General features: G+C 41.9%; 2 protein-coding genes across 2 annotated transcripts; both read left to right on the top strand.

The window, feature by feature from the left end:
* Positions 1-1,053: 1,053 nt before the first annotated feature.
* On the top strand, positions 1,054-14,929 carry FBXO28 (F-box protein 28). Its single transcript, XM_032103401.1, has 5 exons — positions 1,054-1,302; positions 7,136-7,245; positions 8,209-8,347; positions 10,786-10,981; positions 12,831-14,929. Exons 1-5 carry the CDS (start codon positions 1,090-1,092, stop codon positions 13,223-13,225), a joined length of 1,053 nt encoding a protein of 350 aa, XP_031959292.1. The 5' UTR covers positions 1,054-1,089; the 3' UTR covers positions 13,226-14,929.
* Positions 14,930-18,660: 3,731 nt separating this feature from the next.
* On the top strand, positions 18,661-24,111 carry DEGS1 (delta 4-desaturase, sphingolipid 1). Its single transcript, XM_032103399.1, has 3 exons — positions 18,661-18,831; positions 19,615-20,357; positions 22,528-24,111. The coding sequence occupies exons 1-3, from the start codon at positions 18,750-18,752 to the stop codon at positions 22,672-22,674; spliced, it is 972 nt and encodes a 323-aa protein (XP_031959290.1). The 5' UTR covers positions 18,661-18,749; the 3' UTR covers positions 22,675-24,111.
* Positions 24,112-25,086: the final 975 nt, after the last annotated feature.

The following is a 25,086-nucleotide window of genomic DNA, read 5'->3' as shown; positions in this document are numbered from 1 at the left end:
TCCCAGCAATCTGATCCAGAAACCTCCTTAATACACAGGGTAAAGGGCAAATATAGGAGCAGAGTTTGCTTTATTCTGGGTGTTCCGCCTGCTCAATTATGTCTGGTTCCAGGCAGTGGTTTTCGGGCAGCCGAGGGTTTTGCCAGCTGGCTCTGATCCCAAAGGCTGGCAGCAGACCTGCAGCCCCCCTGGCTGCTGTGGCTACTCCAGTCAGCAGAGTAGGGGCAGCTTGGACACCAAACACAAAAGGGGTGCTCGCCCATCTATAGGTGAAATACAGCAGGCTGGATTACTTTGTAATAAGGATGTAGTTGTGTCTTACTTAGGAGCTACAGGGGTATTTTCTATGCTGTAGCTGCCTCGCTGTAATCCAGCCACATTCTCTCGGTAGGTCACTGTGCCTGTGCGGAGAGAGCACTGCTGGACTCCTGCGCGGCAGCAGCCATAGAGTTTTGGGAGGTCCTTCCCACAGAGTTTCCTCAGGAGGGGCATGGAGAGGGAGGCACTCATCCCTCCTCTCCGGCCTCCAGCTGTAGCACAAGTGGGGAAGCTCAGGTTGGGTAATAGGGACAAACTCCACACGGAGAGGGTGGGAATCCTGCATGGGAATCACAGAACTGTCAGGGTCGCAAGGGACCTCTGGAGATCACCCAGTCCAACCCCCTGCCAAGACAGGGCCACCTGGAGCAGGTGACACAGGAACGCCTCCAGGAGGGGTTTGAATGTCTCTGGAGAGGGAGACTCCAGGACCTCCCTGGGCAGCCTGTTCCAGCGCTCTGCCACCCTCAGCTTAAAAAATTCTCCCTCACGCTGGGGAACTTCTAGTGTGTTAGTCTACGGCCCTTGCTCCTTGTCTTGTCTCTGGGCACCACCGACAAGAGTCGGGCACCACCCCTCCGGCCCCCGCTCGCCAACGGCTTCGCGGGCAGCGATGGTAACCTAAACCCTCGAGCGTCGCAGCAACACCCCAAGCTCCATTTCGCTCCGTTGCCTGAGGGAACGCCCGGGCGGGGCTGCCCGTGACGGCTGCGGAAGAGGCGTCACAGAGGGGCGGTACCGTTCCCCCGCGGAGGAAGGACGGGCTCCAAGATGGCGGCGCCGGAGGAGCGGCTCGTGTCGGAGGGCGAAGGCGGCGCCCCGGGCTCGGCGCGGCTCTCCCCGGCTCCGCTGCCGGAGGCCGCCGAGCCGCTGGCGCCCATGGAGCCGCCGCCTCAGAGCAACACGCTCATGGGGTTGCCTATCGTGGCCATCGAGAGCATCCTCAGCTTCCTGTCCTACGATGAGACGAGCCAGCTGCGCCTGGTAGGGGCCGCGGAGGGGAGGCAGCGGGGCGGGGGCCCCGCTGCGGCCGGGCCGGGCTCAGCCCGCGGGGCTCAGCCCGCCTGGCCCGGGGCAGGTGCGGGGCTCTCGGCGGACCGGGCGCCCCCCGCCGGGCTGCTGCGTTCGCCGGGGAGGGGGCTGGATGAGGTGGGGTGGGTGGGATGGGGCTTTATCCCTTCTCCAGTCTCGGCGTGCGCTTCCATACAAGCACTCCTAAAGCTCTTTTTACCGTCTCTTACTTCTTTAATTCCTTTCGCGCTCTGTGAGAAAGCACCGGGCTGCTGGAGGCTCATTTCTCCTAGTGACTGGTTGGGGTGGGTAGTCTATTGTGTCTCATATGTGTGTTTATTTTTACTTATAGAGCTTAAGCCTACGAGTGTAGGACGTGGTGAGCCTGCTGCTCCAAGAACCCTCCCTTATCTAGAAATGTGGGTCAAAAAAGAAGATGTAAAAAAACCAAAAAAGACTGCCTGCTTCTTTCAGTCTTAGTGGTAGATCTAATAACATGTAGTATCTGCACCTCTGAACTTGATAATGCCAAAAAACCCCGCAGCTGTCAGCGAGGAGATCAATGTATATCAATATTTAACTGCCTGCATAAGGAGCCTGATGTAAACCATGTCACATTATGATATGCTGCTGTCTTACTGAATCTCTTACGAGGTTATAAATGGAATAATAGTGAGGGAATTAATGCACAGGTTATGTAACTCTCAGTAAACGTGCATGTACTGTATCGTTCCTATTTTAAGAACTCGATTAGTCTAAACCGGATAATATTATAAGCATATTTCTGCAGGAAATTGGACTGTCTCTGTCCTGGATCGGCAACCTGAAGTGTTGCGTCCTGACTGTAACTTTAAAACAAAAGCTCTTCAAGCAGAAAATATGATCTTATTTATACTACTCCAAGCACACCAGTTCCTAAATATTTCTAGTGTGCTGTCAGTGCACTGAAGATTTCAGCTTCTTCTGTAGGAGTAGGTAATGGATCTGTAGAAGAGATGTACTTTGAGAACCACAGAATAGCCTGAGTTAGAAGGGAGCCACAAGGATCATGGAAGTCCAGCTTCTGGCCCTGCACAGGACATCCTCAAGATCACGGGTGGTACTTGCAGTTTGACCAAAGGGAAGGGAAGTACATCACATGGTGTTTGGATATGCCACGTTTCAGGGTCGGAATTGCAATGCCAGGCACAGCTCGTGGCTGCACCTTTCCCGTTGCATCTTATGAATGGTAGTGCCTGTGGGAGCTCTCACAAGTCAATAGAAGGCTTTTTCTTCCTCTAGCTCGAAGTGTTTGTAAGCAATGCTGTGTTGGCAGTGAAGGTCGGTAGGAAAGATGATGATGTCAGGACTAAACCAGCTGTTTAACTCTCGCTGGCACTTAAGAAGTAAAATGTAACACTTTTATGCTTTCTTATATAGCACCTCCAAGTTCCTTTTTCCAGAAGAGGACAGCCCCTTTCAGAAGTTTCAGAAATATGCAAAACCAGGCTGGATAAATACCAACTTTGACACATACATAGAGCAATACTGGGCGTAAAATGAAGGAAACTATTCAGTTGGTCTTCCCCTATTTTTAGTTTTCGAGTCAGTGACAGCCAAGAAAATTAATCTCCATCAAATTCCTAGCTGTTCCCTTAAGCACATCAGAAGGCATTATGAGCATTCTTTTGAGAAGAAAGCAGTCTTTTGTTAACCAGCAGTAATGTAAAGAATCAAAGCCCCTCCGGTTTGAGCCCATAAGCTTGATCAGCCGGGTCTTTCGGGTGGCTGTTCAGAGCTGAAGGTGTTCTTTTGGCAATTCACTGAGAGGCAGACACACAATGTTCTTCATAGCTCCAGGTGCTGTTGACAGAGAATTAAGGTAGCCTTTAAAAATAGCAATGCCTAGGCATAAATTCATAATGGAATTTCATGACTTTTGGATTTTTCAAGGTGGTGAGTAGCCTTTGGAAGGATCTGTGTATCCCTGCTCTAAGATCTGCCTGGCACAAACAGTAAATTTTTGTTTTCTGTGAGAACTGACTTGAGCTGCTTATCAAAGATGAATGAGTGTATCTTTTCTGCTAAAGATACATTGCAGGAGCACATTAATTGAATGACAGGTATTAAATTGCTCAGGTCTCATGCATATTAGAAACGTGCCCAAAAAGCAGACTCATTACCCCTTAGAATGTGGGATTCCCCGGGATAAAGCATCTTGAGGAAGGCAGGAAAACCCAGGACATCAATCAACCTAAATGAAGTTTGATCATACTTGTTTAGACAAAAAATGTGGATTCCCTAAACCAGTCATTTTCATGCATTCTCTGGGTCCCAGCATGGAAGGAATGGATGTCCTAATCTGCTTTTTATTTTGGATCACCTTAGCTCAGTGACCCATAAAAAAAGGTGACAAATAAATTCTTACAGTTGAACTGGGTTTGGATCTACAGTGTATACAAGACAACAGCCTAAGGAGTTGGCTGAGTGGGAGGATATAGAACACCGGAATGTTTTCAGATTGAAATGGAGACAGAAACGAGCATTGTTTATGTGCAGCATAATCTCAGGCATAAGATCCAGAAGTCTTTTTCTGTCACCAAAGGATGAGGTAAAGAACATTTCCTGCTTGTGATGATTGCAAGGCAAGACCATGGGCCCCTCATTGTGCAAAAAGCACTTGCTTTCCTGAGCATAATGCTTTCTACTATTCCTGGGGTTACTGCATGTGAAAGCATAAATTGAAGCACCTACTGGTTAAGAAGTGAAGTAGATCTAAGGAACAGAGACTAAACAATAGATATTCAGAGAGCAGTCGTGTCTGAAATGAGGGAAATCTTGAGCTGTCAAACTTTTGTTCAGACTAAGTGAATGAGAGGAAAAGCAGCAGCATTTTGCTTTCAGCCTTTCTGAGTATTTACTTCATCTACTTTCTCTGATAGTCACCATGAGAGAAACACAGAAAACCCCAAAGATCCCTATATCTGAAGCTGTACTGCTCTGGACAAACCTACTGTGCATGCTGACAGGGAAGCTTGCTATCTTCCAGCTTTTGAAGGCTCCTCTTACTGTGATATTTTTAGTGACTTGCAGAAGCTTTGGAATTTTTACCTCAGTGGGATAATAATGAAATTCTTATATTCCAGTTTCTCTTTCAGTCACACGTTTGAGCTTGGAAAGGCACTTCCATTCAGGCTATTACTACAACAAGCATGATTAAAATCACACAATCCATGACCTCCTCCCATGAACACTCTGAGAAGGTTATCTTGGATTCTGATACACATCAGAATTGACTTAGGTTCTGCAGCAAACTTGTGCTTATTTCCTGCACAGCACTATTAAGGACTGATAGCCTTTGGACAACATGGCTTTAATATTCCCAGTTTCAGTCAGTTTGTATTTACAGGCATTTCTATTTTAAAGTTTCTTGATGAAGTCATAAACATTTTGCCACTTACTTTACCCTAAAAAAAGGCATTTTACAGAACATGGTTCTGTGTGCCCTCTAAGAAAAAGAACAATCTAAATACTCCAGGGTATTTATATCTGTTTTGGAGTTGGTTATCTGGTAGTGAAGCTTGGAAGAAATGAGACATGCTTGAGGAAATGGAAATTAGTAGATTGTGTCATTTTAGTTTGTTTACAAATGAAGTGGAAAAATAATTCATAGGATCATAGAAAGCTGTTACCACATGAAAGTCAGCACATGAAGAAGCAACCTCTCTTTCTGCTTTTCACGTGGACTTGGAATACCTTTCTAATCCTGAAATTTGAACACAGGACCCGGTTGGACTTGACCTTTGAGGAAACACAGCCTCTTTCAGCTCTGTGACTAGAATAAGAAAATAGTCACCAAAATTGCAAAAACAAGTATAAGGAAATACAACTTATGATCTGTCCAATAGCTAATATCAAGCTGTCTTGGACTACTATGGACCTCTAAAAGTATAATGATGCTACTGTACGTATGACTGACTGCAGTCTAGAAGAGGTGTATTTTCCTATAAATGTAGGTGCTATGTATGGTTTACATGGTGAGCCAGCTGAGAATTAAGAGATGACTGGTAAAATAAGTTGTAAACAAACACTTTCGATTTCTGGTGCTACTGGTGTTTGGGTTCTAGGCTGATTATTGGCATAAATATGGGTAATGCTGAGAAACTGGAGCAAATAATTCTTCATGCTGTGTAGGGTAAGCAAAGGAGGAAGATTAAAACCCCCCAGTGCGGTTCGTGTCTTGGGCTGCAGCTCCCTGGGAGGGCCTCTCTGCCACCAGATGTCACTGTGCACGAGGTTAAAACCCTCTCTGCCGCCTCCGAGCGCGGAGCTGAGCGTGGCTGGAGCTTGTTTTCCTCCTGTGCTGGGTAACTGCAGAGCTGACGCAGCCTTGTGCAGGTACCAGCTCCTGCTCCAGGGACTCGGTACCGTTCGGGCTGCGGGAAAGCTGCAAAGCCCCGACTCAAAAACGATTTAAATCCGTGCGCCCCTGGAGCTACGAGCTCAGGGAAAAAAGAACGGTTTCCTCCTTCCTGTAGGAAGGGCCAGCATTTTTCCATATACACAGGGGATGATTTAACTGGATCACTGAATGTGGGGCAGAGTGTGCTAAGACTCTCCCTCTGCGGTTTGCCTGTCTGATCCTTCTTTGTTAACCAGAAAGATCTAATACCGAGGAGCACGGACAGAGCCACAGTCACTGCTTAATGGCCTGTTCATACAGATCTGTCTGAAAATGGTCAGTTCTCACAGACCTTAAACCGGCTGTGACTAGAGGAAGACTCACAAAGCAGAACTTCCTTCTGTTTATAGAGGAGGCATTACACAAAGTAATTGCAAGCTTCTCTGGGAGAAGTGAGAATCTCCTTCCTGCAGGTATAAACTTACATGGACTTAAAAGTTATGAAATGAGGAGTGTATGGAGGAAAGGAGTATTTATTAAAAAAAAAAAAAAAAAAAAGCAGCTTATTTCTTGGCAAGGGGGGGTCACAGTGGGAGCTGTGGACTTTAATACCTAAAAAAACCCAACAAAACCAAAACAATTTCGAAGAACAGTTGGGTCACTAAGCTCTTGCATCTTCAGAACTGAATAGCAATTGCTTTAAACTTTTCTACAAGTTGCCTTTGTCCTGTAACTAGTAACTTTGTGAAGGGAAACAGTTAACTTTAGCAGTTTATTATATCTTCTGCAGCTCTTAATGTCCCTTATTCCTAAATCTGTGGGGTAAAAAACCCCTGAGACTATTGGTGTCCAACATAGCAAATAAAGGAATCCTTTAAACAGAGGAGAAAAGACTTTTTTATACGAAAAGGAGACTCTTGTTCCATGTGCAGTGTTTTGCAGGTGTTTTTAAATTTAATTGTGGTTGACTTCAAAAAAACATAAACCTTAAACACTGGAAGAAAACCACTATGATTTCTTGTCTTTAAAGGTTTCTTTTTTTGAGATTACAAAATACTAACTTGATACACCAGAATCACTCTGGAGACCATACTAAAAGCCAGGCATGGGCATTTGCAGCTTCCATTACAATCAGAGGAAATTGTATCTGCTTCTAACAGGTGGCATTCAGCCTACTGTCTCTTGTTAGGCAAAATCAATAGATTTATTTGTGAACTGTGTGGGACATAGCTGCTCCTTTTTGGAGTATCATGATCTTTGGTGGAGATGGGAATGCCTTAATCTCAACTTCAGTTCTTGCTTGTTGAAATGGAACAAAACACAGTTAAGAGAATTTTTTGCTACCTGGCAAGTAGGGGTAAGATAATAGTAAAAGTGACTTGTGGCCTTAACTGAGCCTTAAGATTTCTTTTTACTTAAATACAGGTTTGTAAGCGAATGGACTTGGTTTGCCAGAGGATGTTAAATCAGGGATTTCTGAAAGTGGAAAGATACCACAACTTGTGTCAGAAGCAAGTTAAAGCTCAGCTTCCAAGGTATGTACCAGTTAAAACTGTAATTAAATTTAATTGTGTTAGATTAATTTAAGCAGATTATTGAAAAGGAATTCCTTTCTGGCTAATTCCTCTTATGTATCTTGAAAATTTGAGTCATGTTTGCTTTTATTGCATTTTTTTTTTCTAAAAGCACCTTGAACCTAAGATTTAATTACAGAATAATGGTGTGAAAAGTGTATCTGGTATTTCAAGCAGAGAAGACTGGGTTCTGTATTGCTCAACTCTTCTGGCAGATCAAGCGAGGATTCCTGGGAATGAATAAATGCCATTCCTTTTCAAGACCAACTGCCTTCACTGATCATTTATCAAAGCAAGTTTTTTGCTTAAAAAAAAGGGCAAGGTTTTTCACTGACAAGGATTAAACAGGAACAAGGAAAAGGGATTTGATATGTGAGCATTACTGGAAACTGGTTTCTCACTAAAACAATGTATTTCTTCCTCTTCCCAGTGAATAAGTGCAGCTGCTGCTGTGTCCTTTCAGATTTCCCAGTCAGAGTGAAGCAACTAAATGCTACTTATCATAGAGATCCTTTGTCAAAAAGCATTTCTATCTCAACCTACACTTCACAGCAAGCACTACTAATATATTCCATTTATTATTTCAATTGCATTGAAGTACTGACCATGGGGGGGGGGATAAAAATATTCACACTCACTCAGTGTCTGCTGATAGTTAATACTGAAACCTTGTTCTTGAAAAGTCCTAAATTACATACTGAGTTTATAGATCGCATAAAGTATAGTAATTACTTAGAGAACAAATTTTGTCTAAGAAAGTGTAGTATGCTGTTACGAGCTGGGTCTCAATCTGTATCTTTTATTTCCATGAAGACAAATGTTAGTGGCTACAGGGTTTTAAGGGTGAAATTAATGTGACAAATGTTACAGTTTGATTTTTTGACTCCTTGTTAAATCAGTGTCACCTTGTGGTCTGTTTCCTAGACGGGAGTCAGAAAGGAGAAACCATTCATTAGCTCGTCATGCAGACATCCTTGCTGCTGTGGAAACAAGACTCTCTCTCTTAAATATGACTTTCATGAAGTATGTGGATTCCAATCTCTGTTGCTTCATACCTGGAAAGGTAAAATGTAGACTATATTATATGAATATGTATCTGTGTTTAAAAAATAGCATTGTGTAACTTAACCTGGCACAGCTGGGGTAAATTGATAGAGAGAGTGTGTGTGTATATATATATATATATATGTTTTTGCATGCATACATATATATATATAAACTGTGTTTCAGATACTTGCAAACAAACCTACAAGCCAATACTCGGTTTTACCATGCAGTCTGAAATTAATAAACCAGACTGTATTTAAATATTAATGATTTAAAATTTGATTTCTATTTGCCCTTAGATTCTCTCTTGATTCTGATGGTTGACTGGTGGTATACTCATGCTCTACAACCTTTTAGAAAAAACATGTGATCAGGCCATCTGAAGATGTAGTAATTTAGACTACATAAAACACTAGGCACTCAGTCAATCGAGATTTTACACACCTTTCTTAAGGATTTGAGTACTTCAGGTTAATTGAATTAAGACATTTAGTATGTCAAAACACTGTTCAGTACTACAGTGGATGGTATATTTTTGCACAGTAGGTGGAATTAGTTTAAAATGTAAAGTATGTTAAATGGGAACATTACTGAGCAGTTCTGGTGTTTCAGAATACTAACCCAGTGTTAAATAGAAATTATGCAGGCAAGATGTACATGGAGATACCAGTGTTTTATAAGCTGTGAAATCACCAGTGCACAGGGGAATTGACGAAATCATGCTCAGAGGAAGACTGGTACAGCTCAGGGATTAAATTAGATCAGTGAACATTATCCTAATGCTCTGTTCATTGATCTTTCCATGTAAGGTTCGGATATGTTTGTGTTACTTTTTTGTGGGCAGAGAACTGAATTGCAGTGGGAGGAATGGAAAAGTTCTCTCTTGGATTCTGGGGAAGCATGCAGGCATTTCTGCAAGCAGTGGTAGGATAAACTGTGGATGTGAAATGCATTCTTATCTTGAAGAAGTAACTATTTCTGTACACTCCTGTTGACTTGATATTTAATTATTTTTAAATTATATTCTTATTTGACTTTACATTCTATTTTTTATATCCCATGTATTTTTAAAAAATTAAAATAACAAAGTCAAATGAACTCAAGTCCCTGATACTTACATGGTAAATGGAATACTTATAAAAAAGTGTTGCCCTACTATTTTGAAGAGTAGAGGGAAAGGCAGTACTCACTCTAGACCAGGGATGTGCAGGAGTTGGACAGGTGAGCTTGCCAGCCATTTTCCTTCTGGGCACCAACTTGTAAGGACCTTGATTTTATTTTGATAACACTGCTAAAAAGTCTGTGGGTTTTTTAAAGAAATTATTTACTTAGTGTGTGAGTTTGCTAGCACTGCTGCTCTCTCAACACAGTTACCAGTTCGCTCAAGATTAATATTTTGGTCAATCAGATTTAAGGCTTAGTGTTCACTTAGTCTGTGGTTTCCCTCCCACCTGCTTTGCTTCCCTCAGGAAATTTCACTACAGAACTGCCAGGAAGTGAATTTGTGGTAGAATATGCAAATCCTGATTTGAGGTTCAGCATTCTGTGTGATAGCAGAGCACTGCTGCAAGGTTCTATATTGAGGATGTTGTTGCTAACAGGATAAAAAGTGAATGAAATTAGAGAAGTCTTTTGTTGTGTTGCTTGATGAGAAGCTTAGGTCTTGTCTAGCTTTTGCAACTTTTTAGCTAAACTTCATTTATCAGAACAAAAGGTGCAACTGTATTACAAGATCCTTATTATGTGTGTTCTTCAGGAAACACTTCAAACATTCTTAATCCTGTGCAAAATACCTGTGTAGCTTTGGGTAAGAGATCAGCAGTCCTATCTTGACCTGCCTCAGACTATAATTCATAAATTAATGAGATACCCTTCATCTCTCTGTATCTCTCCTAACCAAAGGGCTTGTTTCCCAAACCTATCAAGAGAGTTTTGTTCTCTGTCCTTAGTGGATTGGTGTTTTGTAAACAAATATATTTTGGACTTAATCTGAATTTGCAATATTTTGTGTATATGGAAGTGGACTCAAGTAAATATTTACAGCTCTTCAGGCTGACATAATGCTAATTCTTGCTTCTCCAATTACATGTTTCATAACTGGCAGGGGTAGTGACTGCTCTGCTTTGGGGCTTCGTGCGCCAGGTTCTCCTGAAGGAAATGATCATGCTCTGCTGAGTATAGATTATATAACTTGTAAGTCAGCTATGGCTGTACTTAAAATTTCACACAATGAGCATTATTTCATGACTTTGAAGAGAGCTGTTGTGATAGTTTAAATGAATAGCTTCTCTGATCTATAATGAACAGCACTTCAAAAAGCTGATCTGGAACTAAAACACACAGTAGTGTGCAACTGTTATGTGGTAAAAACCTCTGAATATGCCAGAATTCCTAGAACAAACTGAAATAATCTTGCCTTTATCAGAAAATCCTAATTCTTCTTAAATGTTTTAGGTAATAGATGAAATTTATCGAGTGCTAAGATATGTAAACTCTACAAGAGCTCCTCAGAGAGCTCATGAAGTTCTTCAAGAACTAAGGGACATTTCCTCCATGGCTATGGAATATTTTGATGAGAAGATTGTTCCAATACTGAAAAGAAAGATGCCTGGGTCAGATGTATCGGGACGTCTAATAGGAACTGCCCCAGGTATTAATTCCAACGTATAGTTAAGTTTTATTTAGTTTTTCTGTAAAAAATCACAGCACTGTATGTTTTTAAAGCTCCCTCCCTTAAATGGGAGCTTTATTCCATAAATATTGATGATACTTGTTTCTTAAGAATGCTAATTGAAATTCATTTGCTTTGAAATTTAAGGAGCCTTTGTGCTACCAAAAGAACAGTCACTTGAATGTATGTTAGAATTATGCATAGTGTGTATTTGTTAAACAAATGAGACTGGTTTGTTAAACTGAATGAGACTCTATCACTGCATTTGGTTGAAATTTGGCACGTGAGATGACAGCTCGATGCCTTTTATTTTTAGGACAAGCAGCAAATGAATTTGCTTAAGCTGTAGTAGTACACAGAGGGCTAGAATGGGCTTTTTTGCTTTACTGGGGGTACTATTTTATGCACTAACAAGCAAAATAGTTCCAGGTAATAGTCAAAAGGCAATTAAAATAACGGTCTATAAATAAGCCATTAAACTGACCCCTCATATGTCAGACTTTCCAGAACTTTTGTTAACCAAACTCTAAGGTAGTTGCCTCATGACCGAAGTTATCCTAATGGTAAAAGGCAAAATATTGGTAAAATTGTAGCGTTTTCCCTATACAGGACATGTTCACACTTTAGGAACTGTGAAATTTAACTCTCTAGAAGGATAACTTAGTAAAAATTGTGGAAAAAAACCCCATTTTAAGCAAGAACAATAGCCCTATTGCTGATGCTTTCGTTTCTTGTATGTCCTGTCCATCCTTTTAGCCATAAGTGTGTATGCCACCTTTTAATTATATCCTGTTAGTTATACTTTCATTTTTTTAATTATATACTTCTAAAGAAATTATATATGGGTTTAAGTTTTTTATTAATTATGTGTGTTAATATATACTGAGCCTCTCAGCTGAGGAAGTATTGCCCAAACCCACAGCTGGTGCCAATCAAGTTTTCAAGGCTTTGTGGTGCATAAAATGCCTCTCTCTTGTTGAGGGAAGGGCATAACCTCTCCATTAGTGTCACATAATGGTAGTTGTGCTGGCATCCTAATGGACAAAAAGGAGGAAAATGAGGATGACTGTTCCAGACTCTTCTGTTTGTAGAGCAGTTAAAGTTGCACCTTACTTGCACAGCCTTGCTAGAAGAGTATAATGGCAGCAAAAGTGATAGATATCTTTTATGGCAGAGAAAGTGAAAGAAATTATACTGTAGCTGTTAGTCTCCTTGATTTGCAGGAAATTTATTAGAATCAACAGTTCCAAGCTCAGATTCCAGTATGGTTTTAGTGCTTAGGAAGAGTGATTCTAAAGAAGCATGGAAAATAAATTCCTTTCTTCTAAAATGTAAGTTATACTGAAATACCTTGTTAAGTTCCAAACTACAAAATTTTAGAACTTTAGCTGTCTGTAACTAAGACAGCAGAATTTTGCTGCTCTAATGAAAGATATTTATTCAGTCTTAACTATTTCATATTAAGTAATTTATAGATGTTTTGTGGGGTTTTGTCTTAACATCTGGGACAGTAAGTCTAGATGACAACACAGTATCTCTATGCAATTTTTGATACAGCAAAAGGAGGGGGGCTTATATACAGGAAATGAATTACGAACTTTTTTCCAGATTACTGAAAAGCTGTAAGTATTTTAAATTAAACTGGTTGTGCTCTGAGACTACCACATGTTCTTGTTAGACACTTAAGTGGCTGTAAATCTGTTTACCTGTTCATAAATTGCAACCAGTATTCAGATTCATGTGGGGAGTAGGGGTAAGCAAAATATGAACACCAGGACACCATTTCTACCCTTAAGTTGCAGAGGATTAATCACAGTTCTCTCTGAAGTTCCAGGGCCCTCTGCAGCACTGACAACAATGCAGCTGTTCTCCAAGCAGAGCCCTTCCAGGCAGGAAGTCACCAAACTGCAGCAGCAGGTGAAAGCCAACGGCACGGGCCTGACGGCGTTAAAGCGGGAGATCTCGGAGCTGCGCGTCAAAGTGCAGGAGCAGCAGAAGCAGCTCCAGGATCAAGACCAGAAACTGCTTGAGCAAACCCAAATCATTGGGGAACAGAACGCCCGCTTGGCTGAGCTGGAGCGCAAGCTGCGAGAGGTGATGGAGAGCACAGTAGGGAATTCTTCAGGTTCCGGCTCAAATGAACAATCTCCCAGGAAACGGAGGAAGGCGGTTGATTCCACAGACTGTCCTAGGAAATCTAAACGCCTTCGGAACAGAAAATAACTCGGGAGGAGATGGCGCCTTCAGGAGGATACACTGCTCTAGTAGCCCAAGCAGGTCTGCTTGTTTGGATACTGTGACCAGCTTCATGGTGTCACTTAGCCTGCTGGCTCTTCAAAACACCACTTAGACTTGAACAGTAATTTTCTTTCATTGACTTTTCCCCTGCTTTCTATATGGGTGGGCCTAATGCCCAGAATCTTTAAGATTTGCAATAGCTACATACTAACCAGACCTGCTCTGTTATGTTTTGAAGGGTTAACCTTTTTTTCCGTGCAGATGTGTTTAAGGTAAACTTATTTGTGTTTATGCATATGTTCACATGAAATCTTAAATAAATTGTCTTAACTGACTAAACGGTTAAGCGTAAAAACAGATGTCCTGTTCACTTGAAGGAAAGATCCGCTTTTAAAACCTTGTTTTTGAGAACTTGACCTTTTTTGTTACAAGTGACCTTGTCTGGAATGTCTGAAAAGTAGTTAATACTTTTTGGGGTTCTCTGTAATGAGTAAAACTGACTTCTTAAGCTACAGTATTGGCTATATATTTTTGTAAACTTACATGGAAGGGCCTTCTATCCAGTCTTCACATGCACACACCCTGGTTCTAGGTCTTGGGGGCCATATTCTACATTTGCATGGATAGATGCATGTACAGCTTAGTCAGCCTGCCAAAAGCACTTGCCTGAAACTGTTCTAAACTCTGGCAGAGAGCACAGAGACCTGTCAAGCAATTCCTTTGTTCCTCAGCCACAGCTTAGCCTCTGCTTTCAGCACAACGGCTTCCTTACAGCAAGGTGGTCTGGGGAGGTGAGTGGCAGGAGCATTTGAGCCCGGGCTGTGTGGCTGCCACTTGCCCTGCCTGGAAGGCAGGGGTTTATTGTTAGCCAAAGCTGGAGAATCGAGAGGCTGCCTGTGCATCACTTGGGTCATAGGCCAACAGCGAACACCTACAAATGGTCCCTGGAGTCACGAAGCTCGGGGACATCATTTGAGTGAAATGCTGTTTTATGGATAAACAAACTATTTTGTGTGTCTGTGTTGGGGTTGGGGTGGAAATTTCTCTGTAACACTGATGACAATATTCTAAGCTTTCCTTATCCTAAAAGGTAAATCACTGCAGACAAAGCTTTAATTTCTTTTGCACTTCTGTTTTGAGCTTGTAACTGGAAAAGCATGTCTTGCACTGTTCAGTCTCTCTGGTCACTTTAACCACCTCAGAGTTGTGTACAGTGATTATTCCCCCCACCCCCCATCTGTATATTTTTGGAATCTTATACAAATACCATTGTCTTTGGTTTTGTTTTAATGTACTAAACTGTGTAGCTTTATAATTTGACTTACGTTTCCTTTTTTTAACCAGCTGCTGCTTTGTCTTTAGGTGGTTCTGAATTCAACTTGGTATGGCACTGAAAATGCAAATGCTGCATTTGTAGCTGTTCACAATCTTGATATTGCTACTGTGGGTTAAAGTGCAAGTTCATTTTGTATGGCTGTCAGCATAACCTAGTGGCTGTATTTAAAGCACCAAACAAATCAGAAGTTGTCTGGTCAGATATTATATAATTGTGGAAAGCTGACATTTTTCCTGAAACTTCAGCTACAATTTTTACTTCTAAAACATAGTAGCTCATACCAGAAGTAACATTGCAAATGCCTAATATTTGACAGACATTTCGTTTTCAAATAAACTTCTTGAGTAGTTTGAGTCTTTTCCAAAAAAAAGACATTTTTCTTAAGCATCAAGGAAATTATAAAAGGCTGTCTGAGAGAAGACTTCGAAGGTTAACTGAGCTTTTGCTTGTACTGGTTTTCTACAGCTCAGAATGTTTTTTACAGCTAAGTCTATCTTGGAGATAGATGCCTGCTGTTCAGATTAAAAATACTGGCATATGCCTTATCTTTTAAAAAACAATTTTGAGTCAGAGGGTCAGCATTAGAGCTAGAATTACTGTGTGATACAAATTCATTTAATGGTTATTTGTGATAAAAAATTCCTGTAATGGACTAATTACCAGCTACCTGTGGTCAAATACTTCCAAACAAGTATAAACCTGTGAATTGCATTTACTGAAAAGCTTTATTGATACATCTCTGAATATTCTTCACTTTCATTTCTTTATGAATTTCTAGAATATGCAAACAATTTGCCCCTCCACACCATCCCAGTATACAAATTGTTTCAGGTTCCTCAGGAGCAGCATTTCTGTATGTGTTGGGGAATCTCTGGCTGTGTGTAAACCGAGCTGGAAAAGAACAGCCTATTCTTACGGGAAATGTTCTCTGTGAACGGTGCCAACTTGGAACCTTCAGCTCAAGGAAGTATCACATGCTCCAGGATTGCAGGTGCATCCTGCTCCTCCATGTGCTGACAGACAAATGGAATGAGGCCCATGAAACTTATAGGGTAGAGGGGATGGTTACAAGGCAGCTCTGAGAAATTCCACAATAAAGGTACATCAGTGTTTTCTATTTCACATCCCAGAGAGAGGGAGATGTCAGATGGCTCTCGGGCTGGAATGTACACCAGAGAAATATACACATGGAGAAAACAGAATGAAGTAATCATTTGGACAAAATAGCTGGAACATTGATTTCTGACACCCAAATTGTCCCTTGTTAAATGAAAAGGATGCATTTTGCAATATATGAACAAGCTGATGAATCACCTGAAGTAAAACTAAATCTCTTTTCACTCTAAATGTCTGTACATTTATGTAAGTTGGTGTATCAGCCTCAAAGCAGTGTTGGTAGTGATTAGTGATTGTATCATCTGTTCAAGGGAGAGCCTTAAACCAGTGAGACTGAGATGTAGTTCACAAAGTTACGTAAAAAATTGATTTATTTGCAGCCACTATTCAGTTTTAGTACTTGTGTCAAGGGCTGAAATTGAAAAAAAGGTCAGAGCTGACAGAGAAAGCAATTTCAAGTGTCTTACATTTAGTTTCTTAAAATAACTTAAAACTACTGAGGCCAGCTTTACTGCTTTTCTAAAAACAGCAGCTTGCTTGGAAACAGCTTTTTATTTCATAGCAAGGTTGGGGATTTTTTTACAAATTTGTATACCTAGTGAATATGGTGAAAACGAGATCAAAAGATACTATAGTGGTACTTATCTTGAGGGAAAAGCTGTTTGCAACCAGGTCTTGCTTCCCAAATTGAACAGCTTCTATGTAACTACAGTATGTAAGGACCCTCCAAACCTGAACTAATGGATGTAATAGGTGGAAGCACTGAAGGAAGAAAGACTGCAAGATAAATTTCACAGATTAAAGAACAGATGGAAACAATTGGAACTTCTTCAGTTCCTGATACTTGCTCAGCATTGCACGTTAATCACTGAATTCATTAATGCTACAAAAGATGCCTCTGTGTAACTTCTTAATGTAAAAGGTAAGACAGAATTGAACAAAAACTTAGTTGCTCTTACTCAATCTTCTAACAGTGAATTGTGGGGAGCACTAAGATTGCCAAAGGAATTTTCAACGCCAAGAGCCTCTCGAAAACAGGATGACGTAGGATATAGTTGGATGTGCCTCAGCACAGGAGAGGATTTCCTGGTTTCTTGGTGTTCTGACAGTTTTAAGAGGGTACCTAGCAAATTACAGTGATAGATTGTTACTTCATGAATAAGTAGATTCAGTTTGGACTATTCTACAACATGTCTGCTAGTTGTGAACTATTCTGTTAGTCTCCAGTCGCATTTCTGTGCTAGTTTGCACTGTGTCTGGGCCAGCTCTCCACTTTTATGGTTGTCCTACCTGGATCTCACCTTCCCTGTTAGACAAGGATGCACTCCTGGCTTTGGTTTACATGTAAGTGAACATTCCAGGATTTTTGTTCAAGCTTTGTGCCGGCTGAAGACACACTAGGTACTGGATCTCGCTGTCTGCAATGGAAAATGTCAGATACAAAAACTGTTGGCTTGCTGAAGACCTAATGAATCTGGATTTGTTACACGGTCTGCCTAAACCAGTGATTAAACTCGGTGATTAAATAGGAGAGACATTTTGCCCTCCAGTACACTTGGGCAATTATGTTGTCCAAAGCTCTCCTATTTAATATATATTTTTCAGTTGTTTAAAGCTTGTTTAACTGCTCTGGAATGTTTAGTTTATAAACCTGGGATCTTCTGTTTAATTGCCCTACTGAAATTCGTGACCATTTACAAACCTATGTACGTTTGCAGTGCTGTAAACCTGCCTCTGTGTACTGAACTCCTGATGTGCTGTCACTCCTCCAATGCTTCTGTCACCAGCTGACACACTCCTTCTTTTGGCAGGATCCTTCCCATGGAGGAGGAGGTCTTTAGCACAATGATGGATAGCAGTGCTAATATTTGAACTACACCCAGAAGGGAACGCTGTCAGAAACGTTACGTGTGGTGTTTGGAGCGCAGCTGAGCGAAACACTTGCGGCCCTGGCAATTCTGCAGTCAGCTGCTGCACTGGCAACCCCAAAGCTTCCTGGTTTATTGTGAAATGGTCACTGACCAGAAAGTAAACCTTGCAAGGTCACGGTACCTTGATGAAATCTACACATCTGCGTAGCCTCTTATGCTGCACCAGTCCTCACAGTCCGCACAATCCGGATTCTGTGACTAAGGAGGGGAAGGCTGAGCATAACCTTTTCCATGTCTCACCTCCTTGCTGCATTTTTCATTTCTAAATCCCACCCTAATATGCACAAATCAAAATGCACACAAACCAAACTATTCACAGAGGTGCTGTGTTTTATGGATCCTGTGCTTTGTCCACTACTCTAGATTGCAAACATTTCCAAGTAGAGATTGAATTTCCCCTCCAATAGCCCTGTTGCACGTGGGACTTCCAGCAGCTTGTAGGCATAAGCCTTTTGTACCCACTATTACTAATAAATTTTAAGTGATGATACTACATGGAGAGATAAGGTATAATTCACTTTGTGATAATACCCTCCATTGTTTTTATCACTACTGCTGATTTATTTGAGTGGATTTTTGATCTACTGGTTTAGATTATTATGAGTGGACAGCTAAAATTCTAAGCAAGTAGTGGTTCAACTTCTGCATAGGGTAATCTTGCTCACTGAACTGCCGGCAGTCAGTGTTTTATAACAAACACATGCAGTAACAGATTAAATGGACGTTAGTTCTTACAGAGGAGTTTGTCACAGTTCTTAAAATACCTTACCATAAAAAAGGAAGGAAATGGAGGCTTTGGTACAGGCGTTTGGAGTTGCAGTTCAGTACCTTTAGGCAGGGGTCTGTAAGCACGGGGTCAAACCAGGACAGCAGCTCACAGGAGCCCCCGCTCCGAGGGCTCCTCTGCTCCGAGGGCTCCTCCGCTCCCTCAGCCCCTCAGGGCCCGCCCCGCCCCGCCCCGCCGGCAGGGGGCGCCGCCGCTGCGGGAGCGCGCCCGGCCGGCGGCAGCCAATGGGCGGCGAGGGCGTGGCGGGGGGGCGTGGCCCCGAGCCGCCTTCGCGGCGCTATAAAGTGCGGCGCCGTGGACTCCGCGCAGCGGGTGGATAGTGGGCGTTGTGCTACCGCCATGGGGAATACTGTGGCTAGAGAGGATTTCGAGTGGGTCTACACGGACCAGCCCCACGCCGACCGCCGCAAGGAAATCCTGGGTGAGGAGCCGCGGTGTCGCTGCTTCTTGCCGCCGGCCGCGTGGCGGAGCGGGGGGGAGGCACACGGGCACCCCACAAGATGGCCGCCCTTGCCGGGGGGCGGCGGGGCCCCCTGGAGCCTCCCGGCGGGGCGGCCGGAGGCGGCCGGGCCCGCGTACGTGGAGGCGGGAGCCGCCGCCTTGGCGGCGCTGGCGGGGGAGGGGAAAGGAAGGAGAAGGGGGAAGGAGGAGGGCAGGCGGTCGCCTGCGGGGGCCGAGCCCGAAGCTCGGGGCGGCGGCGGCGGCCCGGGCTGCCATCCCGAGCGGCGGAATAGAAGGCCGGGTTCCCCGGCGGCCCCGGGCCGCTCCCCGCCAGCCGAACGGGCGGTGAGGCGGTGTCTGGGGCGGCGGCGCGCGGAGGTCACCGCGGCACCCGCGCCCAGGGGCGGCGGATAACGGCGGCGAGTGCAGCGCTGGAAGCGGGGCTGAGCTTCCCTGAGCCCCGGTGAATTACGGGTGGGTCGACGGCTCAGAGCCGTTTCCTTCCGGAGGAGGCTGGAGGTGGTAGTGGTGCTTGCCATGTACGTGTCTAGTTGCTGAGCAACGTGAAAGTGCTAAAATGACTCGATTTCAGATGATTCATTGTAGCAGTAAATGTCACAAGTCGTAAGGTCATGCGTTTTCATTACCTTTGCAGACAACTCTTAATTGGGACAAAGGGAAGAAAAAACTGTAATCTAATTGGGCTAGTTGTGAGGAGAGCTTTGAAATATCTTCTTTTTCATTTAATTTTTTTCCCATCTAGCTAAACATCCAGAGATAAAAGCACTGATGAAGCCAGACTACAACCTGATCTGGGTGGTTGTGCTGATGGTTCTGGCACAGTTGACTGCATTCTATCTGGTTAAAGACTTGGATTGGAAATGGGTGGTCTTTTGGGCTTACGTTTTTGGAAGCTGTATTAGCCACTCCATGACTCTGGCTATTCATGAGATCTCTCACAATAGTGCCTTTGGCAACAGCAAAGCCATGTGGAATCGATGGTTTGGAATATTTGCCAACCTCCCTCTTGGTCTCCCCTACTCCATATCCTTCAAGAGATACCACATGGATCATCATCGTTACTTAGGTGGTGACGGCATCGATGTGGACATTCCTACCAACTTTGAAGGCTGGTTTTTCTGCACCCGTTTTAGAAAGTTCATATGGATTGTTCTTCAGCCTTTTTTCTATGCCATTAGACCACTCTGCATCAATCCTAAACCCATCACTCGACTTGAAATAATCAATTTGTTGGCTCAGCTCGCCTTTGATGTCACGATATATTATTTATGGGGCGTCAAATCAATTTTTTACATGCTTGCTGGTTCAGTACTTGGTCTTGGGTTGCACCCAATTTCAGGACATTTCATAGCTGAACATTACATGTTTTTAAAAGGACATGAGACCTATTCCTACTATGGGCCACTTAATTTGCTCACTTTTAATGTTGGTTATCACAATGAACATCATGACTTCCCCAATATTCCTGGCAAGAGCCTTCCACTGGTAAGTTTCCTTCCAAGATTATTACTTTTTCTTAAATTAAGGCCTACTTTAACATGAAAATAAGGTAGAGCCCTGACAGAAGAATAGGTTGGGGGCTTAAAAACAAACAAACAAAAACCCCACAATATAAGTTGAGTGATAAAGGAGGTAATTATTTATCATTTTAGTGGTATCCTGAACTAGCTCCCTATATGCTGCGGCTCAAGCCTCTTCCATAAAAGGAGAGGGGAGGGAACGCATGTCTTAAGCTTTGCACTAACTTCAGCTTTCTGTAATTACAACCTGTCTTCTGAATTCTTGTTTGTAAGTATGCAAAAAACTAGTTAAGAGGTTGCAGATAACTCTGGAGATTTGTTATCTCTGCCTTTGAAATGTTAAGGACAGTATTGTAATGTGTGCTTTTCTTCAGTCTCTTCTAGCAGGGACATTCTCTGGTAGGGGAAAAGAGAGGGTTTGAGGTACTGTTAATGTTTGTTGTACTGTTTACAGATGTTTAATAACTTTTCTATTCTGGAGCACTTCAGTTTTCTGTAGCAAGAGCCTTTGAACCCTAAATAAATATCAGCTGTACATTGGCAGAATTAAGAGTTCCAAACCAGGACTTAGGCCTGTCATGCCTGCATGAGTAGCAGAGCTGAAGTTTCTCCTCACTTCAGTCTTTGTTTCTTACAGGCAGGAGCTTCCTTCTCACTGTATCTGTGTTTCCCAACTGGAGCAGGGGAACACAGACTTCAGGGTTACATCTAAAATTCCGGTTTTTCATCAGACACAAAATTTGCAGTTTGACAGCAGCTGTGGTGTTGGTCTTACAGCTTTGTTATTGCACGTGGCAGTAGTGAGACCCTGTAAGATCGTCCCTCTGGTGAAGTCTAAACTTGATTGGTATTTCTGTGGTCAGTGGTGGCAGTGCAGCTGAAGTAACTGCCAGCACTTCTAGCAGAGCAGGTAGATAATGCAGTTGGTTTGTTGAGGCTTTGTGTGGGTTTTTCTGTTTTTTTTTTTCTACAGAGAGATGACTGCTCTTATTCATAGATTTAATCTTTCAAATACAGCAAAAGTTGCTTTAACTCTCCTTTGATACCTGGCTCTGTGCTGTGAACCAGCATTTCACTTCTTGCACAGTACTTTAGGTATAAGCTGGGCATGAATTTTTTCAAGTATTTAGTCCTAGGGGTAAATACCCAGTTCTGCTACAGGACTCGTAATCCACAGCTCTGATAAGAAACCAAAGCCTTCTTTTGGAACAGTGCAGTTAATTTAATTGGACTGGATTCTGCTGTGCTGTGTGCTAAAGATCCCCAAGTACTGAACACTCGATTCCTCAGCACTGGTGAGCTGAGAATTCTTACTGTTGAGTAAAAGTACACTGCCTAGGTGCACTATTCTATAGGTGTGATGATGGGTCAAAACAAGCTTTGCCTTCAAACCAAGCATTTAACTATTTTGGGTTTGTTTGTTGCTTTTACAGATTGATATTATTCTTCTGACTAAAGCTATGGAATTTTGTGAAAAATCCTTTTTGTTCTGTTCATGTTTTTAAGCCTTAAAGTGGTTGGTCCTAAATAGCAGTAAAGACACCTAACTGAACCTGCTGCTCTCAGTTTAAATAGTGGTCTAGTCAACATATGCAACTGAGAGGAGAGTCTTTGGAAGCAGTTTATATTCATTCTTTGAAGTTTGTCTTCAGAAACAAAATGTTCCTCAGAAATAAAATGCTTTTTTTTTTTTCTGAGTATGGAGATTCGAAACGACATGTAAAAATAGCTGGGTTAAACATCTCTTCCTAGAACTTAGAACATCCTTTTTACTGCTACTTTTATATCTATGAGTCAGCACTGAACGGAGTCACTTTCAGTAGCAACCAAACCACTTGCTTTTGTGAGCTCCATCATCCTGTAGGTAGCACAATGAAGGGACATTGGAGTGTTAGCAGAGTTTGTTCCTGCCAGCTCCAAAAGCTTCATATGAGATTTATTTAGCAACTAGGGAATTGCTTTTTCCTTCAAGGAACGTTCACATTGTGCCATGAGTGGCCTTTCCTGTAGGAGCTAACTTCTGGAATGAAACTTCCAGTGCTGTTACACATCACTAGGTTACACATGGAGGACTGTAAAGTTGTCACAACTGATGTTAATATAACTAGTAAATAAACCTCATATCTCTCCTTCAGGTGAAGAAAATAGCAGCTGAATACTATGACAACCTGCCCCAATATAACTCTTGGATAAAAGTACTGTATGACTTCGTGATGGATGACACAATCAGCCCATATTCACGCATGAAAAGGCAATTAAAGGGTGAAGTGAAGCAAGATTAAACTTCTGGCAACCAAAAAACTTTGAAATGTCTGCTTGCTTTAAAGTGGCTGGTATAAAGGTCTCCTGCTAAAGCTGTTCACCTGTGTCCTGAGTTAAGATGTGCAGCAACACAGCAATGCATCCTTAAGGATTTAGTAGCAGACTCTTACAAGCTATAACATTCCTCACAGTCCTCAGATTTGTTGGTTTAATGTGTCTCTATTTGCCTAAGGATCAGTGTTACGTGCATAATGCAAAACCACTTTGTTTAAACAAAAACTTTGTTAAACAGAATTTACTTTGGTAGGTATTACATCTATATAAAATGTCTGTCTGACTCATAACAGTTTTAAAGTTCTCAATGTAGTATACTGCCCTCAACATGCTATTTAGATGACTAGTTTTAAAATGCTGTACTTACCTGCTAATTCTAAACTAACGTGATTTGTTAACTTAAACATTCTGTTGAAAATGTTTCGGAACTGATGGTTGGAAGAACTAAATTTGCACAGAAATGTTAAGTCTGCTTTTGTTTAAATATGTAATGTGTCATTTGAAGCATTGCTTTAAAGGTCTACCTTTTCTACTGAAAGTACCTTAGAGGAGCAATCTATCAGAATGAAACTGCTATCTTCAAGATGGCTTTTGTGACTTCTTTGTTAAAAAAAAAAAAAAAAAAAGGTGTGGTATTTAAGGGTACTGCCAGCTCCAAGGGTCCCACCTACTGCCTGAGCTGCTTCTGTTGGCATGTGGTGTAAGCAGGTGGCATTTAGGTAACTTAATATACCCAATGTGGGGTTTTATGTTGGAAAAGTCTTTTTACAGAGTCTGGGGGTTTTCTGATCTTCAAAGAAAAATTATTACATGTTACTATGGTTTTAAATATAAATATAAATATTTACACTCACTTGGAAATTTGGCTTTTATGGAAAACTGAATGGATTAAAACTGGTACTATTCTGGCAAACAAGTCTGGCTACAACCACTGTCAGTACTACCTATTAGGCACATTAGTCATTTGTGTACACAGAAAGGTTGTTAAATAATCTTGTTTGGCTTTTTTTCCCCTAAACCCACAGTACCCTCCATAAATACTTGTCTTTCTTACCTATTAAAATGTGCTGAGAGGTGGTGATATCAAACTTCCTGCTTAGGAAATTTTTCATTGGCAACAGGTTGACTTGCTGGACAGTGAAAAACCTTTCCATACCTCAGCACAGTAGATTTGCCTTCTACCGTTTAATGCATTGATGATGGCTTTAAGCAGTCAAAACTGGCTACAAATCACCCTTAAATCTCAAATGGTTGTTCTGTGGTGTGTTCATCTGAAAGATGGAAGGTGGAAGTTGTAGCTGCTGTAACCTAATTTTAGATGCCTTCAACTCCTGCATTTTGGGGTGTTTGTTGCTTGTTTTGAAAAGGTGAGTGCCTGAAATGAATGTATTGGTACCTCTTAACTCAGTCCGTGACTGCGGTGCTGTTTTAATGGGTGTTTTAAGTGTGGGCCCTTATCTGTGGCTAAGCAATAGAAGTGGTATGAAAGTCTGCCAGCCACCTACAAAGTTACTTCATTATGCCAGAAACCTGACAGGTGTAGCCAGTGTGTTGCTCAGGGTAGAGTGTAATGCCAAAATAGACTTTGTCCAGTATTTTTACATGTAATTAAAAAGCCAAGATTAAAGTAATACTAGGTGAATTTTTGATTGGTCCCCTTATGCTGAAGGACTTAAGCTTTAGAGAAGTTTGGTACTTCTAACGCAGATTTGAGATCCATTCTATTGAGTGGTGATATAGATGACCTGTAAAGAATCACTGCCTTTCCTCCCTACTCAGAGGAAAATGGACTTTGCTTGAAATACTTGTACAGGCTTAAGAAGTTGCAAACCAGTTTCTTTTTAAGCCACTTAGTTAATAACTTTCACCCTTTGTTTCTTAAATTGTCTTTGGTGTTAATGATTTATCATAGCTGGATGAAGGATGGAAAGTGCCTACAAAGTTTTATGGCTAAGAGCGATAGTTAAGAAATTCAGTTATCCTATATGAATATTTAAGATAACCAGATTTCAGAGTAAAAATTTTATAGTTAGTCTTAGTTACCCATTTCATGGAATTCCTGCTTATAAACAGGACTGAAGTTGCCATCTTTCTTGTTTAAAATTGCAAGCATTGCTTTAAGGTGGTCTGATTATGATTTTCCCTGCCAACTCAAATTATAAATATGTTATTTTCACTTCAAGAGGTATTGAATAGTGGGGAATTCTGAAGGAGATATCTGTGCTTGCCATAGTCTTTCTGAAATATCTGGTACTGGCTACTTATTGGAGAACAATTTGCTGTATTAGGTTAATCTGAGCCAGTGAGACTTAAGTTTGGATCTTAACAATGGTCTTATTCTTGCAAGCATTGGTAGTGACCCTTTTTAGGCATATAAC

The sequence above is a fragment of the Corvus moneduloides genome, chromosome 3 (assembly GCF_009650955.1).
Source record: "Corvus moneduloides isolate bCorMon1 chromosome 3, bCorMon1.pri, whole genome shotgun sequence".
NCBI lineage: Eukaryota > Metazoa > Chordata > Aves > Passeriformes > Corvidae > Corvus > Corvus moneduloides.
This window is presented reverse-complemented; position numbering and strand designations above follow the sequence as displayed.

Coding starts and splice junctions, on each gene's coding strand:
- FBXO28 (XM_032103401.1), top strand. CDS start 1,090: ATGGCGGCGCCGGAGGAGCGGCTCGTGTCGGAGGGCGAAGGCGGCGCC. Junction 1,303..7,135: donor AGACGAGCCAGCTGCGCCTG/GTAGGGGCCGCG, acceptor ACTTAAATACAG/GTTTGTAAGCGAATGGACTT. Junction 7,246..8,208: donor GTTAAAGCTCAGCTTCCAAG/GTATGTACCAGT, acceptor TCTGTTTCCTAG/ACGGGAGTCAGAAAGGAGAA.
- DEGS1 (XM_032103399.1), top strand. CDS start 18,750: ATGGGGAATACTGTGGCTAGAGAGGATTTCGAGTGGGTCTACACGGAC. Junction 18,832..19,614: donor CCGCCGCAAGGAAATCCTGG/GTGAGGAGCCGC, acceptor TTTCCCATCTAG/CTAAACATCCAGAGATAAAA. Junction 20,358..22,527: donor CTGGCAAGAGCCTTCCACTG/GTAAGTTTCCTT, acceptor TCTCTCCTTCAG/GTGAAGAAAATAGCAGCTGA.